Genomic DNA, 18,495 nt, shown 5'->3' on the forward strand with positions numbered 1-18,495 from the left:
AATGTATTGGTGACCCAGATTCTACAGTCTTCTGCTGGAAAGCATTCTACAAATTTGCTACCCGCAAATGAAATTCCTTCTCATCTCTGTCCTAATTGGATGAACCCCTTGCCCTTAAATAAACAATCTTCTGGTCCTAGACTCTCCCACAAGAGGAAATAACCTCTGCATCTACCTGGTCAAGTCTGCTAAGAATCTTTTACATTTCAATAAGTTAACTTCTCATTCTGTTCCTTTTTAAAATTTTTTTTTAAAGAGTAACAGCTCCTTGCCTTGATAACTAACTTCTGAATGTAAATGGTAGAATTGCCACTCTCTTAATGTTTGCTTGTTTGAACTGTGGCTTTTCTTATAGTTGAACGCCGAAAGAGAGAGATGGAGAAAGCAATGAACAGTCTTCTCATCACAGTAGATGCTTATTACAGCCGTGCGATTATGAAACTCCCAGTGGCTGTTCGACAGATGGATTTCCTTGAATACCTTGGTAAGACATTGCTCCCACTGTATCTGCTATGCACTGGTTTGGGGGGTGCTTTGAGGGCAGCGGCTTGTTGAATCAGGAGGATGACAGTTCAAGCTGGATTGAAGCTCCACATCAGCCTCCAAGCTCAATCCCACTTTGGAGACCTCTGTTCTAGGCTCATGTTTGTAAAATGTTGAAAATACCATAATCTCATAAATCAAGATTTAGGCTTTTTTTAAGTTTACAAAATATGCTGCAATTTGCATTAATTATTTATTTTCAGTGCATGTCTGTGTATATTTTTTTGAAGCTATTACATTGTACAAGTTAATTCAGTCTCTTATAATCTAATGCAATGCTGCTACATTTTCTGATGTTCGCTACAGTGTGATTGCAGAGTGTTCAAATATTCAGAAGCACAACATTTAGCAATCATTGTTCGTGCATTCAATGAGCCCCAATCTTGCTCCATTACGAGAGCATGCTATCTAAGATGTCATTTCAGTGCAATACTGAGAGAGTGGTTACTTTAGATGACCTCTAGCCCTGCTCATGTCCCCCTACCTATTCATATATCCATCCAGATGCCTTTTAAATGATGCAATTGTACCAGCCTTCACCATTTCCTCTGGGAGCTCATTCCATTCATTATACCATTTAAAGGTAAGGAGAGCTCTTCAGGAGAGATGTATATGTTATCCCTCAACTGAGGCTGTTGGTGAGTTTCCATGTTTGCCCAGGAATATAGTTCCTGAAGTATTTCATTGGAATGCTAATAAATGTCCTAACAGCAAATTGGTTATACTGTTTTCTTTTAAAAAGAATCACCTTCAGATCCAGAATTGCCAATCCCTTTAATTTGAGTTTTATTTGGACTTTGTCTGTCTGGAAGACAATTGGCTTGCAGTAATGTAGGGTCCTTCGCTTAAAGGTAGCGTCAATTATATCGGTAATTTGAAACCGCTCATTTCAAAGTGGGCATTGTTTGTGCAGTAATCGGGATAAGCATGGTATTCAATATTCAGCTGTGTCCCCTGCTGTTTTTTAAACACTTGATAAGGGATTTGATGTGTTTTATTGAGTCCCTGCTAGCTGGGTATGACTTTGTCATTTTTGGTTCGTTGGGTTTCCTAATTCATGTCCATTTCTATTGATGGCAGGGCTGCTATGTTGGCAATGTAACTGAACAGATGGGTGCCAACCTAATTGGGGTAAATTCACACCGTGCAAACCACTGTCTTAAACCCTCCTTTTTCTGGGTGCTGCAGCTAACGCATTGAGGGTAGTGGGAAGGAGACAGTTAACCCAGTAGTATCTCATGTAATGAGCTGGGAATATGTTAGAAAAACTAAGCAATGCAGCTGATGCAAGTAAATTGAGAGTACATTAAAGCGGCAAATAGTAATAATTAGAAATAAATGAGACTGAAATTAAATCCACCTTGGATGAAATGAAAAAGGGCAGTGTGCCAAACTGACAGCGCTTCCCTCTAAGGTCAGAGGACTGAGGGAACTTGATTCATCTCAACAGCTAAACTGTTACCCTTGTGGTTTAGAGTTCAAACAATTTTGAATGTTCTAAACCACGTTAGACCAAGAAAAACAAAGTAGGCCTCTTAGCCCTTCAAGCCTTCTCTGCCAGTCGGTGAGATTTTGACTGATCAGATTTTAACCTCAAGTCTACATTCCTGTATATCCTCAATCTTTAACCCCCTTGTAACCAATAATCCATCTACAATTGCCTTAAAATTAAAGATTCTGCATCCAATGCCTTTTGAGGAAGGGAATGCTGAAGTCTGAACCATCTGAGAGAAGAAGTATTTCCTCATCTCTGAGAAAGCTGACCCATGAGGCACACCACTAGTGACATCCTATCAGCCTGAAAAATACCCAGCCAGTCTTCTATCCATGCCAAAGTGTTATCCCAACATCATGAGCTTTTATTTTTTACAATAGCCTTTGACACATCCAACGGTTCCCTTAATCCAAAGCATAAATTACTTCTTAAACTCTAATAAATTAGTCGGACATGATTTCCTTTTGACAAAACTAGATTAGCTGTGCTTAACTGTTTTAAACTTATCCATGTGCCAGGTTAAAACTTCTTTAATAATAGCTTCTAACATTTTCTCTATATTTGATGTTAACTGGCCCATACTTTCCTGCTTTCTGCCTCCACTCCCCTTTTTGACTAAAGTTAGTAATCTGAGGAGTTCGATGAGCTATTTTTCCAATCTAAAGGAACCTTCCCGGATTCTAATGCATTTTGGAAATTTAAAACCAATGCATCAACTATTGCATTTGCTACCTTTCGGAGCCTAGGATGAAATCATCAGGACCTGAGGACTTATCAACTCAGTTCCAACTCAGTACTATTTTCTGGTAGTGAATATTTTTGTGTTCTTCCTTCCCAACTCCTGATTTACAGCCATTTCTGAGATGCTGCTTATATCATCTTGTGAAGACCAGTACAAAATATCTTCAATTCATCTGTCATTTCTTTATCCTCCATTACTAAATCCTCAGACTACTTTCATTTGGAGCAATGCTTACTTTGTTTAAAAAATAATTTAGCAATAAGTCAGCATATGCTGCTAAATCAGTGGACATGGAGCTCCTCAAAAAATGTGAGCATTTGGAGAAGTAACAGTTCCATACTCTCCATTTCTTAACAGAAATGATAAAAAAAACGTGATCTGGTCAAGTCCAAGTCAGCTGGATTTTATATCAGTGACTCCAAGCAAATATTATGGAAGCAATTAAGTTATTAACTTGATTAAAACGGTGTTCCAATTCTACAACAATTATTGAAGGAGACAGAGTATAGACTTTATAGTCCTCAAAGAAGTGGTCAAACAAAGCCACCCACCTGCTCCGTACTTTTTTTAGATTGCCCTGAACCCGTTACTTTGGTTCCAGTGTATAGATTAAAAGCATCACCATTTCCAAGAATTTCAAATGACAAGCATACCTGTTTTTTATGTGCTTCCTACATTGGGGTAACTTAGAAAGAACTTGAGTCATTCTGTGGAAACTGGTATTGAAAATTCGTGTTTATTTTTCAAAGGTTCTTTAAGTCAATGAAGGAACAAGACAGCCTATTCAACCATAGAAGCAAATGATCTTCAGTTAACAAAGAAATTGACTGCATAATCCTGAAGGAATAGAACAATTGTTCAGGGTTTAATTTAATCTATGGGGAGAAAAGCAATCAAGTTAGGTATACAATCTCAGAAGTTGAACTTTAAACCCACATTATATCAATGAACCTATTGCCATTTTATTCTCAAAGTATTGTCAAGTTGATTCGTTCTTTGGATGCATTGACTTGATGCTCACAGCTGAAATCATTAAGCTTGGGTGTGGACAAATAAAATAGCTGCTGAAAGAGCTGCAAGTTAATGTTAACTTGAAGCAGACAAGGCAAAGCATTGAGTAAAACCTGTTACACACTTAGAAACAAGTGATTTCTGCATCGTTTGGAAGTACAAAATATATAATAGGTACTGTGAAATGTTGATCTCCTGTGAACAGAATAATTAAAAAGCATTTGGAAATTAGGAACATAGTACTCGGGAGTAGGATTAGGCAATTCGTTCTTTAGAGTCTGCTCAATTCAATGAGATCACGACTAATCTAGTTGTGATCTCAAGCCTACATTCCTGCCTGCCTTCACAGCTCTTTACTCCTTTCGTTAATATAAAATAAATTGTTCAGCTCTGTTTTAAATTCATTTGTTGGCATCCCCTTTAGTATCTGAGGTGGTGATTCCTACAGACAGGCAACCCTTTGAGAGAAAAGGTTCTCCTTAACCCCATCTTGAAAGGGTGATCTCTTATTCTTAAACTGTACTACCTTGTTTTAGGCAAAAGTGAGGACTGCAGATGCTGGAAACCAGAGTTTAGATCAGAGTGGTACTGGAAAAGCACAGCAGTTCAGGTAGCATCCGAGGAGCAGGAAAATCGACGTTTTGGGCAGGAATAGCTACCTTTGTTTTAGAACATCCTGTTCTGTTGACTTCCAAGATATATCTCTCCATCATACTGGCCATGATGTGGAAGTGTCGGTGTTGGACTGGGGTGGACGAGGTCAAAAGTCACATGACACCAGGTTATAGTCCAACTGGTTTATTTGAAATCACAAGCTTTTGGAGGGCTACTCCTTCGTCAGGACAAAGAGGCAGTGCTCTGAAAGCTTGTGATTTCAAATGATCCTATCGTACTGGAAGCATTCTTAATTAACAGGGCTGCTCCACCTATTTCTGAGCTTCTATCTTTTCAAAAAATCAAATGCTTTTCAATGTTCAGATCCCAGCCCTGGTCACCTTGCTATCTTGTCTCTGTGGTGCTTACTTGGTCAAACTATTTATTTATGTCTGCTGCCAATTAATTTACTTTATTAGAAAGGTTGCACTCATTCAGATCGAATGATACTCAAGAAGGTCAACATTCTCTTGACCAAAGCAGCCTGTTTGATTGGCAGCCCATCCCACCTTCAGCATTTGGTCTCCTCTTCACTGACACACAGTGGAAGCAATGTGTATTGGCTTCTCTGACAAAGCCTTCCAAACTCATGACCTCTACTATCTTGAAGCACAAGGGTAGTGGATGCATGGGAACACCACCATCTTCAAGTTCCCTGCAAGTCCTACACTATCCTGATTGAAACTTTATAGCCGCTCCTTCATTGCTGGGTTAAAATCCTGGAAATCCTTTCAGAACCATTGGAGTACCTGCAGCTGTTCAAGGCGGTCCAGGACAGCTCGGGACGGGCAATCAATGCTGGCCTAGCCAGTCACATCCACATCCTTAATGTTTCATTACAATTGACATCTTTCAGCCATTATGAGATAAATAAATGTAATATTGAAAACACCTAAAAATTCATCACCCTTTGGTCCAGGAGCTCAGAGTCATGGAAGGGATCTGAAGAAAGCTGGGGTAGAGAAACATTAAAAACTAGAACCAGGCTAGCCTCAGATCGTTTAAAATGAAAATAGGCGAATCTCTGGTACATGAGGACTACCCTACAAGGACAAAATTTCAAGCAGTTAGGTTACCTCAACCAACGATATGGGAAAAAAACCCTAAATGCCATACTGTTACGATCCAACATATACCTTCCCTGCTGGGTAATATTACTTTGCAATGTGTGGTTTAACAACATTTTGCAAAATTATGGTCTTTTAAATGAAACCCTGCTAGATGTAACAATTTAATTAACAGAGCAAATATAAATTTTCCAGTCTTTAGTTTAATAGGATATAAGTTCGGAAATGTACATCAGGCAGCCACTTAGGTCCTGGTGCCCAGATGTATGCTGAAATTGATGGGGAAGGTTAAACATTTGATGCTCAGATTTCAGCCGCTCAGGATCCACTATGAACATCTTACGATCCTGAGCTTGGCAAAACATTGACCAGAAACACAGGGCTTACCTGCATACCTATCAAACTAAGAGTTTCAGACTGCCTTGTCTCCAAGTCCTCATGATTTAATTCATGCTGGAGCCTAAGAGATGGTTAATGAGGTAGTAGATGTGTTGGTGTTAATTCTCCAAGCTTCTCTAGACTCCAGAAAGCCTTCATTAGACTGCAAAGTAGCAAATATAACTCCTGTTAGGAAGAAATGTAGAAAACAGGAAACAGAAGGGCAGTTGTTTTGACCTCCTTCATGGGGAAGGTGTTAGAATCTCCTATTATGCAGCTTATAATGGGGCACTGCGAAAATCTTTAGGGATTTGGGAAGAATCGGCTTGGTTTTGAAAAAGGGAAATCATGTATAATCAATTCTTTTGAAGGAGTAGCATGAGCTGAAGATAGAGAGCCTGTAGATTTGGATTTCCAAAGGGCATTTGACAAGTTGCCACATAAAGGGGTACTGCACAGAAAAGGGAGCCTATGGTACAGAAGGTAACACGTTATTTTGGATAGAAAATTGGGAACAATGCAGACATAGGTCTTTTCCTGCTTGGCAGGATTTTTATTGTGAAGCCTACAGGAGTCTGCTGGAGCTTCAGATTTTTACAATTTACACAAATGATTTAGTTGAGGGGAGCAAAGGGCTCTTGTGGCACAGTGGTAGTGCCCCTATTTCTGAGCCAGCAGTCCTGGATTCAAGTCCCACTTGCTCCGGAACCGTGTCAACGTCTCTGAACAAGTTTGTTCAAAATATCCAGATGTGGGGACCAGTAGCATGGTAGCTAAGTTTGCACATGACAATCTATATTGTCAAGATAACATATAGACAGGTGCAGTGAGTCGTCAAAAATCTGGACACTGATATGTAATGTGGCAAAATGTGAAGATGTTCACTTGGCAGGAAGAATGCAAAGGTAAAAACAAGGACCGCAGATGCTGGAAACTAGAGTCTAGATTAGAGTGGTGCTGGAAAAGTACAGCAGGTCAGGCAGCAACCGAGGAGCAGGAAAATCGATGTTTTGGGCAAAAGCCCTTCATCAGGAAGAATACAAAAGCAAACGTTATGCTGCCTGACCTGGTGTTCTTTTTCCAGCACCACACTTTATCAACATTGACTTCTCCAGCATCTGCAGCCCTCACTACCACCACTATTCAAGAAGAATGTAAATTAATTGGAATGGAGTTGATTCAGGGAGCTTTTTTAGATTAGATTACTAACAGTGTGGAAACAGGCCCTTTGGCCCAACAAGTCCACACTGACCTGCCGAAGCGCAACCCGCCCATTCCCCTACATTTACCCCTTTACCTAACACTATGGGCAATTTAGCATGGCCAATTCACCTGACCTGCGCATCTTTGGACTGTGGGAGGAAACCGGAGCACCCGGAGGAAACCCACTCAGATACGGGGAGAATGTGCAAACTCCACACAGTTTTTCTGGATTGATATCTGAAACCTGTGGGTTGTATGTGGAAAGATTGGATCGATTGTACTTGTTTTCATGGCACACAACCTATTTTCACCCACTGGTGCCTTGTGCACCAGCTTGTCCGAAGTTGAGAAATTATCAAAGGCAGACAGAAAAGCACCAACTATCTGACATCAAAAGAAAGTTCACATCTGTTATTTGGGACTGTCAGTAATCTCTGTCCAAGTTTCAGCCTATTTAATCACGTTTTTTGTTCTCTTTAAAGCCATGGGTGGCAGCGCAAAGGCCGTGGCTGAGGTTGAGCAGGTAAGGGGTTTTCCTTTTAATTTGTTCATGAGTTGTAGATGTCACTTGGAAGGTGAATATTCATTTCCTTTTCCTAATCATCTATGAAATGTTGTCTATGGGTGCTAGAATAAAGTAAAATCTTAATGCATCATATGGCCTTTCCAGAAAAGAACGGTGTTAAAGACTCCAGGTGGATTACTAAGTAAATAACTTTTCTGGTTTAGTATTAACCTTCTAGGCGATACTTGAGGAATATTCCAGGTTTGCAGCATGCTGTTGTGAGTGAACCGTCTGATAAATATGCGAGAGAATGACAAAGCTAGATTCTTTTCTGTGAAAATGTGCAAGTGACATCTCAGGTAGCATGTTTTCATTTGAAAGTGTTATATTCTTTTGAATAGTAGTTGTGACACCGATTGTGCAGTTTCTACTGTACAGGTGGCATGTAATGCAGTATCCAGCTTGATGTGTTCACCTGCACCTGTCAGTGGCAAGAAATCGACTGTGTGCTACTGTGCTGAATAAGAAACCCTAACCCAATTAATAAAACGAATAATACAATTTGTCCCTCAACTCATTAGTTTGTTAAATTATGACCTTTTATGGTTTCTTGCATCAGAAGGTGAAGTTGTGCAGCATCTTGGTCAGACTCTCTGGGGTAAAAGTTAACTTTGAGCATTAAACACCTTGTAGTCTTGGAGGCGATGTAGATTCACCAGAGGTGTGAAAACTGGCGAGGAAAGGCATGCAAGTTGCAAACCGTGTCTTTGTTCGTGTTGACAAGGTGGAAGGATGAGCTAATTGAAGTGTTTAAACTGATTTTTTAAAAATGTTCATTATAAATGGGCGTTGTTGGCAGTGCTCATGTTTATTTCCCATCCTTAATTGTTTCTGAGAAAGTGATGATGAACTGGTGCCACTGCATCTTAGCGCGTTAAGAACAGAAATTTCAGGATTCTGAGCTAGCAATTGCGAAGTAATGGTGGTCCTAAGTCAGGCTTTTGGGTGAACGTGTGGGTGGTGATAGTCCCATGCATCTGCTGCCCTTGTTCTTCGTGGCAGAAGTTGCAAGTTTACTGTCGAAGGAGCATCGGAGTTGCTGCAATGTATCTTATGAATGCTGCAAGTTGCGACCTCTGTGCAATGGTAGTGGTGGGAGTGTCTGTTTTAAGTTGGTGGATGTGGTGCTCGATCCTGAATGACTTTCAAGAAATCTAAAGTTGCATTGCTGACAAAAAATACATTTTGTCAGATCTTTTCAACTTACCTTCATCAGGACTACTTTACGAATGCCAGTGTAAAGGAGAACAACATTTTCAAAATGTCTGAGAAAAATATTGATTGCATAGTAGACAATTGGTCTCTGATCAAGGCATAGCCGTGGACTATGCACTAGTTAGGTGATGGCTGACTGTTAATTGCCATGCTTGGTTTACATTTTAACCAAGTTGGTTGATTTTGGTTGGTGCATTGAGGAACAAACCAGAGGGTGACTATTGCCTATTTTATTCATTTGAAAGCAATGCAATATACATACACATTCTTTCTATCCGTGCAAAACTGTATTTAAAACAAGATTTATTCTAATTTTAGTCTGTTAAATAAAAATGGCCATTGTTCCATTTCAAAACCGCTATTTATCTTAAAGATTACTCTTCAGATAAAATACTTAATGTTGTGTCCAAACATCATCTAGGATAAGGAGGCTAAGAATTGGATAATGTTCTCCTTAACCACTAAGTGTTGTTGTTACAGAAGCGACTCGATGCAGCCTGCTTGGAAGTTGAAGCCATAGAATCTGAAATCTTGAAAGATGCTGCACTGCTAAAGTTAACTAAGAAACGTAAGTTTATAACTTGAATGCTGAAATGATTTAACTATCTACTGTTAAATGTGTTTTGGCACTTGTTTATTTAGCAATGTTAGATCTATAAATATGTCAACGACCTTCTGCATTTGCAGATACTATGGAAGGAAACATGTACCATCGATGACAGTAGCTTGTCCTCAGCACCTTGGAAAGCAGGAGGCCTGGTACTAACGAGCAAATAATATCTTGCCTAAAATATTTAGCATTTCAGACTACTAATTTCAAGAATGGGCCAGTATATTGTGACAGAAGTGTATATGGATGACTTTTTACTGTCTCAACATTTTTCAGAAAGAAAGCCAAGGAATTGAATTTTAAATGTCCCATTGACCCAGAGTGCTATTATAGTTATAATTCTTTTCACTGTTGCCGGAAAGTATTTTGTTTAGTACTTGCGTGAAAGACTGATGAGCAAATTGTCTCAAAGCAGGCTCCTCATTTTGGACTTTCTCTGGCAGTGCTTGGTTATTTACATGAAATGCGTATGATTACAAGAAATGGAAGTAGGACTAGCCTGTTTGGCTTCTCTAGCCAGTATTGCCATTCAATAAGATGACACATCCTGTGGCTCATCTCCACTTAAGTGTTTGCTGTCTTCATGCTTGACTTCCTTTAGATCACCAGTTCTTTTTATTTACCTATTAAGTGGTTAACGATCATACAGAAGAATGCTATGCAGGGGAACATGATAGCACTAGTAATCAGTATGGTGCGAAAGGAATTCATCAAATCCCTCGAGTGTGGAAATAGGCCATTCGGCCCAACAAGTCCACAATGACTGTCCACCCAGACACACCCCACCCTACACTATTACTGTAACGCTGAGCTTCCCATCTCTAATCCACCTAATCTGCCCATCCCAAGACACTATGAGCAGTTTAACATGGCCAAACCATCTAACCTGTACATGTTTGGATTGTGGGAGGAAACCGGAGCTCTCAAAGGAAGCATACGCAGTCACAAGGAGAACGGGTGAAAAGTCCACACTGACAGGCACCCAGGCTGGAATTGAACCTAAGTCCCTGATACTGTGAGGTAGCAGTACTAACCACTGTTTTTCTGGACCAGTACAAGGTGAATGTGTAACTCACCATATCCCTTGACTCAAAAATTTCCAAAATTATCTACTCGGTCAACAAAAATACTTATGTACTGTTGAATCTCGGGCCGCATGTTGCCATTAACCTTCATGGATCAATTTGCTTTTATTAACACCTTTGGTATATAAATGTTGAACTTCAGTGCACTGAGAGAAGCTATTCTTTCTGCACCTTAAGATCCACTGTATTCTAAACAAGACTAACCAGCAGAAAATAAACGTATGCAAATTGAGTTACTTTGCAGGATGGCTTGGTCTTTGTCCTGTCTCCCCCAATATCTAGCATTTCAAGAACTAGAAGTGTTGCCAGTTAGTGGATTAATTGATAGTGAGCAATGATTAGGCCCAGCTATGCATTCCTCTTCTCACTGTATGTAAGTAAGCAGATGCTTAAATGTTGCAATTAATTTGAAAAGTATGGGGCGGCACGGTGACATAGTGGTTAGCACTGCTGCCTCACAGCGCCAGAGACCCGGGTTCAATTCCCGCTTCGGGCAACTGTCTGTAGAGTTTGCACATTCTCCCTGTGTCTGCGTGGGTTTCCTCCGGGTGCTCTGGTTTCCTCCCACAATCCAAAGATGTGCAGGTTAGGTGAATTGGCCATTCTAAATTGCCCGTAGTGTTAGGTGAAGGGGCAAATGTAGGGGAATGGGTCTGGGAGGGTTGCTCTTCAGGGTTGGTGTGGACTTGTTGGGCCAAAGGGCCTGTTTGCACACTAAGTAATTTAATCTAATTTATCTCCGCAGGTAAAATCAAGGCAAGGAATGATGGTGATGGAGCTGCAAGTGAAGATGAAAATCTTGCTCCTTCTAACAAAATGTTCCGAAAGGTTGGTTTATTTAAAAAATATCTTGTTACTTGTTTATGTTGAACAGATGAATTGTAGTCAGTAAGTGGATGAAAATTTGTGCAATTGTAAGTGAGCTACCCATTGCCCAACTAAAAATCTCACTTTCCACAAAGAAAATTCCATTTTGTTGGTTACTTTAATCACAAGACTGAGGGCGATAGGTGCAAGGGACGCTGGAGAAAGGTTGGACTTCCCTTGTGTACACTACTCAAGCTAGATTAGTGTTGATGATCACCTAAAACCTAAAGTTGAACAAATTGTGATCTGCATTCATATAATCGCCTCTTTCAAATAAGCGTTTTCCTGGGTTTGATCTGTTTTGACGTCTTTGTTTTCCTCTGGTGCATATTGGAGACATGGTTTAACACATTCTGATGAGGCTGCTCAAATAGAAACTAAGACATAATCTCTGCACAAAGAGATTTTATTGATAATACCAGTACAACAGTCCTCTCTCTCTCAGTTCTCCTTTATATATCCAGGCATCAATTAATAGCCATCACCAATTTCACTTTTAGCCTTAAAATACTTGTTGCAGTAAGTATTACTATTGCATGGTTTTCTAAGAAAGATGAGCTCTTTTCAAATGTACGCTTATGCTCACAAACACACTGGGTTCTTTGACCCTCTGTTGAGAAGAAATTATTTCAATAAGGGTATTGTTTTAGAGCAACCTACTCAGTACTTATTTAAACAGGTTAAAATAGAAACTTCCTCTTACTGTTATGCCATTAAGATATAGGAACAAAACTAGGCAATTTGACCTGAGTCTGCTCCACCGTTCAATCATGGCTAAGTTTTTCAATCCCATTCCTTAGCCTCCTCCCTATAACCTTAGATCCCCTCACTAATCAATAACCTGTCTAAATGTGTCTTGAATAATCTCAATGTCTTGCCCTCCATAGCCCTTCGTGTTATCTCAGTTCTAAAGGGTTGTGCCTTCAGATCAGGTCTGTCCTACTAATGGAAGCATCTTCCGTGTCCACTCTCTTCAGGCTTCTCTGTATTCAGCAATTTCAATGAGTTGTCCCTCCCTGGTTCCCCCCCTCCCGTCCATCCCTGGTTTCCCCCCCGTCCCTCCCTGGTTCCCCCCCCCCCCCCCCCCCCCCCCCCCCGGCCCTCGTCCCTCCAGCCCCCTCTAGATAACTCTGAAGCTTACCCTTCTATTTCATCTTTAAACTCCCCATACACACACAATACACTTTTCTTGTAGTTGCCTTCTGTGGGTTTTTAAAAGGTTTCACAATCCTGTGTTTCCCACTAATCTTCACATTGTGTGTTTTTTCTTTTGCTTTTATGTTGTCTCTGACTTCCCTTGTTGGCCATGGTTGCCTCATTCTTCCCTTTGATATGCTGCTTCTCCCTTGGGGTGAATTTCCCCTGTGCTTCCCACAATACCCCCAGAAACTCCTGCCACTGCTCCACCATCCTCCCTATTGCAGATCCCCTTCCAATCAATTCTGGCCAGTTCCTCCATCATGTCTTTGCAGTTACCTTTACTCAATTTGAGTACTGTTATATCAGATTCCTGATTCTTCAGGGTGAATTCTATCATATTATGGCCATAGTCCTTCGGGGTTCCTTTTAACTTAAGGTTACTAATCAGTCTGCCTCACAGCAATGACCAAATGCTGAATTGTCTGTTCCCTCTACAACAAGCTGCTATAAGAAACCATTCTGTAGACATTCCACAAATTCCTTTTATCGATTCGTGGGCGGCATGGTGGCACAGTGGTTAGCACTGCTGCCTCACAGTGCTAGAGACCCGGGTTCAATTCCCGCCTCAGGTGACTGTCTGTCTGTGTGGAGTTTGCACATTCTCCCCGTGTCTGCGTGGGTTTCCTCCAGGTGCTCTGGTTTCCTCCCACAATCCAAAAATGTGCAGGTTAGGTGAATTGGCCATGCTAAATTGCCCATAGTGTTAGGTGAAGGGGTAAATGTAGGGGAATGGGTCTGGGTGGGTTGCGCTTCGGCGGGTCGGTGTGGACTTGTTGGGCCGAAGGGCCTGTTTCTACTCTGCAAGTAATCTAATCTAATCTACTAATGTGATTTTCTCAGTTGATCTGCATATTGAATTCCACCATGATTATTGTAATAGTGCATTTCTATCCTCTAATTTATTTTCTTCCTCACATTCTGTCTACTGCTAGGAGGCTTGTATATGTCTCCCATCAGGGTTTTTTCCCCTCTTTGCAGTTCCTCAACTCTATCCACACAGATTCTGCACTTTGAGTCTATGACACTACTTGTTATTGATTCGTTTTAATTTTATTTTCTTACTGACAAGGCAATGACAATTTTAAAGTTAGCTGCATTAGTAATTCTGAAATAACAAGGATTAAAACTGGTAAACTTTAGAGGAGTTGTTAGTTCTGCTAAAGATACTTCCATTGGTCAATCCTAGTTGTCCTCTGAAGGCTGCCCCTGAGCCCCAGCAGATCTTGTGCACTACAAGTGTTCCCAGCATAGCATTAGATATGAAATACCAGATTGTTGACCACAATAGTGATGTTATGCTGTATTGTTGCTACAATGTACTCTTTAAATAATGTTGCAGCTATGATCTTAATGGTAAATGGATAATGCTTTCAATGATGGGAAATCCAGTCAAGTTGTCTGATTCATTGAGAATGAGAGTGTTTCTTGAATATTAGGGACTGCAGCCATCCTGGTAGGTATTTGATTTTGATTCCTGGCTTAAACTTTGTAGCTGCTGACATGTCTTGGAAGGATCAAAAAATGAGCCAGTAGCCTTATAATACCCAGTTTCTGTTGTGTGTTTGTAGCCAAAAGCATGAACATGATTGCTACAGCTAAACATTTAGTCAGCGGTGATCACATCACTGCTGGTACTGAAGATTGGAGAGGGAGTTGAGTTGCATTAAAGATCATTTTCTGTAATTTGGATGAGGAAAATGTAACCTTTTACCTGTTGGCCCAAATCTGACTGGAGTATTGATTGGAACTAACATTTTGTTATATTGTTCTCCTAACAGGGTAAAAAAACTGTAACCCTGTCAGCTAAATGTAGACCTCCATCAGCATGCGCCACTGGTACTCGGACTAAAAGGTAAGCACTTGTCTCCAAAGATGGTTATTCTTGGTACGTAAGAGTAATAACTTAATGCCCTGATCAATACAGCTGAGAGTTTATCCAATCACAAGTGCATCTTGGTTATTTTGTCATCTTTATGACCTTGTTATTGCTTTATGGCAATGTTGATTATAGAATGGTCATCGATCAAAAGACCATTTGGCCCTGTGTCTCTTTGCTGACTCTCAGCAAGAGATGGTTCTTCTAGTATTATCTTTTTTTCTGAGTGGCCCTGCAGTTTATTTTTGGTAATCTGATTCTCCTTTGTCACAACTGGATCTACCTTCATCAGGCTCTCGGGTAGTCTATTCCAGATCCTAACTACTTCCAAGATTAAAAACAAAAAATGTTTTCACTCCTGTTTTGCCCTTCATTCTTCCCCTCTAAATGAATTGCTTCACCTCTCTAACAAGAAAGAAAGACTTGTTAGTAGTTTTTATTTCATGGGCACAACATTTTAAATGCTTTGCAGCCAACTAGTATGCTTTTGAAGTGCAGTCACTGGTCTATTTTTAAATATGGCAACTAATCTATGCAGAATCTCCCACAAAGAGACTGGGCTTCTTTTTCATACAATCTTGGTTAAGGGATAAAGGTTAGTCAGGACGCCAATAATTTCCTGTGTTTTTATTGGACCATAAGAGACAGAAGCAAATAAACAAAGAAAATTACAGCACAGGAGCAGGCCCTTCGGCCCTCCAGGTCTGAACTGATCCAGATCCTCTATCTAAACATGTCTCCTATTTTCTCGGGGTCTGTATTCCTTTGCTCACTGCAATTCATGTATCTGTCTAGATACATCTTAAATGATGCTGTCATGCCCACCTCTACTACCTCCACTGACAACACATTTCAGGTACCCACCACCCTCTGCACAAAGAACTTTCCACGCATATCTCCCCAAATTTTTCCCATCTCACTTTGAACTCGTGTCCCTTAGTAATTGAGTCCCCACTCTGGGGGCAGAAAAGCTTTTTGCTATCCACCCTGTCTATACCTCATGATTTTAAAGATCTCAACCTCCGTCTTTCTAATGAAAATAATCCTAACCTACTCAACCTCTCTTCATAGCAAGTGCCCTCCATACCAGGAAACATCTTCGTGAACTTCCTCTGCACCATCTCCAAAGATCCACATCCTTTTTGGTAATGTGGCGACAAGAACAGTATTCCAAATGCGACCGAACCAAAGTCCTATACAACTGTAACATCACTGAGCTCTTGTACTCTGTACCCTGTCCAATGAAGGAAAGCATGCTGTATGCCTTTTTGACCACATTATTGACCTGCGTTGCCACCTTCAGGGAACAATGGACCTGAACACCCAGATCTCTGTATATCAGTGTTCCCCAGGAACTGGAACCAACGACATAGGAAGGGAAAAGGTTGAGATTCTGAAGGGAGCTTGGAGAGTTAGGCAGGAGTTTAAAAAGGAGGTCCTTGAAATTAGTAATTTCTGGATTACTTACGAGGGCAGGAATAGGAGGATAGAGTAGATGAATACATGGCTGAGGTGCTGGTGTATGGGAGAAGGATTCACATTTTTGGATCATTGGGATCTCTTTTGGAGTAGAGGTGACCTGTACAAGGACGGATTGCACCTAATTTGGAAGGGGACTAATATACTGACAGGGAGATTTGGGAGGATTTAAACTAGTATGGTTGGGGGGAGGTGAGACCCAGGGAGATAGTGAGGAAAGAGATCAATCTGAGACTGGTACAGTTGAGAACAAAGGCGAGTCAAACACGGCAGGCAAGGAAAAAGCAGAGAACAAACTAGGACTGACATTTATTTCAATGTAACAGGCCTAACAGGGAAGGCAGATGAACTCAGGGCATGGTTAGGAACATGGGACTGGGATATCCTAGCAATTACAGAAACAAGGCTCTGGGATGGATAGGACTGGCAGCTTAATGTTCCAGAATATAAATGCTACAGTAAGGATAGAAAGGGAGGAGGGAGAGTGTCGTTTTTGATAAGGGATAGCATAGCAGCTGTACTGAGGGAGGATATTCCTGGAAATACATCCAGGGAAGTTATTTGGGTGGAACTGAGAAATAAGGAAGGGATGATCACCTTATTGAGATTGTATTACAGACACACTCATAGTCAGAGGGAAACTGAGAAACAAATTCGTAGGGAGATCTCCGTTATCTGTAAGAATAATAGGGTCGTTTTGGTAGGGGATAAAGAACAAAAAACTTACAGCCCAGGAACACGCCCTCCGGCCCTCCAAGTCTGAGCCGATCCAAATGTACTGTCTAAACCGGTCAGTCAATTCCGAAGCATCTGCTCCCCACCTACTCGTGCATTTATCCAGACGCATCTTAAATGAATCTACCATGCCTGCCTCTACCACCTCTGCTGGCAACACGTTCCAAATGCCCACCACCCTCTGTGAAGTACTTGCTGCGTGTATCCCCCTTAAACTTTCCACCTCTCACCTTGAAAGCGTGACCTCTCGTTATTGAATCCTTCACACTGGGGGAAAAAGCCTATCTCTATCCACCCTGTCTATACCCTTCATGAATTTGTAAACCTTAATCAGGTCCCCCCTCAATCTCCTTTTTTCTAGTGAAAATAAACCTAACCTCCTCAACCTTTCTTCATAGCTAGCACCTTCCATACCAGGCAACATGCTCGTAAACCTTCTCTGCACCCTCTCCAAAGCGTCCACATCCTTTTGGTAATGTGGAGACCAGAACTGTACACAGTATTCTAAATGTGGCCGAACCAATATCTTGTACAATGTTAACGTGACTTGCCAGGTCTTATACTCAATACCCCAATGAAGGCAAGCATACTACATGTCTTCTTGACCACTCTATCCACCTGTGCAGCAACTTTCAGGGTACAGTGGACCTGCACTCCCAGATCTCTCTACCCATCAACTTTTCCCAAGGCTCTTCCATTCATTGTATAATTCGCTCTAGAATTAGACTTGCCTAAATGCATCACCTCACATTTGTCTGGATTGAAATCCATCTGCCATTTTTCCGCCCAACTGTCCATTCTATATCCTCCTGTATTCTCTGACAGTCCCTTATGCTTTCTGTTACTCCACCAATCTTAGTGTCATCTGCAAACTTGCTGATCGTACCAATAGTGCCCTCTTCTAGATCATTTATGTATATTACAAACAACATTGGCCCCAACACTGACCCCTGTGGAACACCACTGGTCCACCTTTCTCCAGTTCGAGAAACTCACTTCAACTACTACTGCTTCCTGCTGCTCAACCAGTTCTTCATCCACCCAGCTAGAACACCCTGCACACCATATGATTCCACTTTCTCCATTAGTCTACCATGGGGAACCTTATCAAACACTTTACTATATGACATCAACAGCCCTTCCTTCACTTATCAACTTGGTCACTTCCTCGAAGAACTCTATTAAGTTGGTAAGGCACGATCTCCCCTGCACAAAACCATGTTGCCTATCACTGATAAGCCCATTCATTTTTAAATATAAATAGATCCTATCCCTCAGTACCTTCTCCAGCAACCTCCCCACCACAGATGTCAGGCTCACTGGTCTGTAGTTACCTGGAATATCCCTACTACTACTCTTGTACAGGGGGACAACATGAGCAACCCTCCAGTCCTCCGGCACTTCACCTGTATTTAAGGATGCTATTTCCTCTCTCGCCTCCCTCAGAAACCTGGGATAGATCCCACCCGGTTCTGGGAATTTGTCCACCTTAATAACCTTGAGCCTACCCAACACCTCTTCCCTACTTATGTCAACATGATCCAAAATAATCAAACTTCTATCTCAAATCTCAACATTCATCATGTTCCTCTTCTCAGTGAACACTGATGCAAAGTAATCATTCAGAATCTCACCCATTCTCTCAGGTTTGAGACACAGCCTTCCTTCGTTATCCATTAGTGGACCAATCCTTTCTCTAGTTCCCCGCTTGCTTCTTATATAAAAATAAAATGCTTTGGGATTCTCCTTAATTCTGCTCGCTAAAGCTAT

The 18,495-nt window shown here is 41.1% G+C and overlaps 1 protein-coding gene across 2 annotated transcripts in view; it reads left to right on the forward strand.

Moving 5' to 3' along the window:
• Nucleotides 1–18,495, forward strand: part of cdca8 (cell division cycle associated 8) — a 61,661-nt gene that overhangs the window by 26,284 nt on the left and 16,882 nt on the right. For both annotated transcript variants that reach the window (XM_043717888.2, XM_087976906.1), the window contains exons 3-7: nucleotides 356–484; nucleotides 7,576–7,616; nucleotides 9,354–9,441; nucleotides 11,314–11,396; nucleotides 14,414–14,487. In XM_043717888.2, the coding sequence (XP_043573823.2) occupies nucleotides 356–484; nucleotides 7,576–7,616; nucleotides 9,354–9,441; nucleotides 11,314–11,396; nucleotides 14,414–14,487 (415 nt within the window). The remainder of the gene's footprint in view (nucleotides 1–355; nucleotides 485–7,575; nucleotides 7,617–9,353; nucleotides 9,442–11,313; nucleotides 11,397–14,413; nucleotides 14,488–18,495) is intronic.

The sequence above is a fragment of the Chiloscyllium plagiosum genome, unplaced genomic scaffold, assembly GCF_037043375.1.
Source record: "Chiloscyllium plagiosum isolate Xiang-an unplaced genomic scaffold, Cpla_swu_hap1 HiC_scaffold_30, whole genome shotgun sequence".
NCBI classification, from domain to species: domain Eukaryota; kingdom Metazoa; phylum Chordata; class Chondrichthyes; order Orectolobiformes; family Hemiscylliidae; genus Chiloscyllium; species Chiloscyllium plagiosum.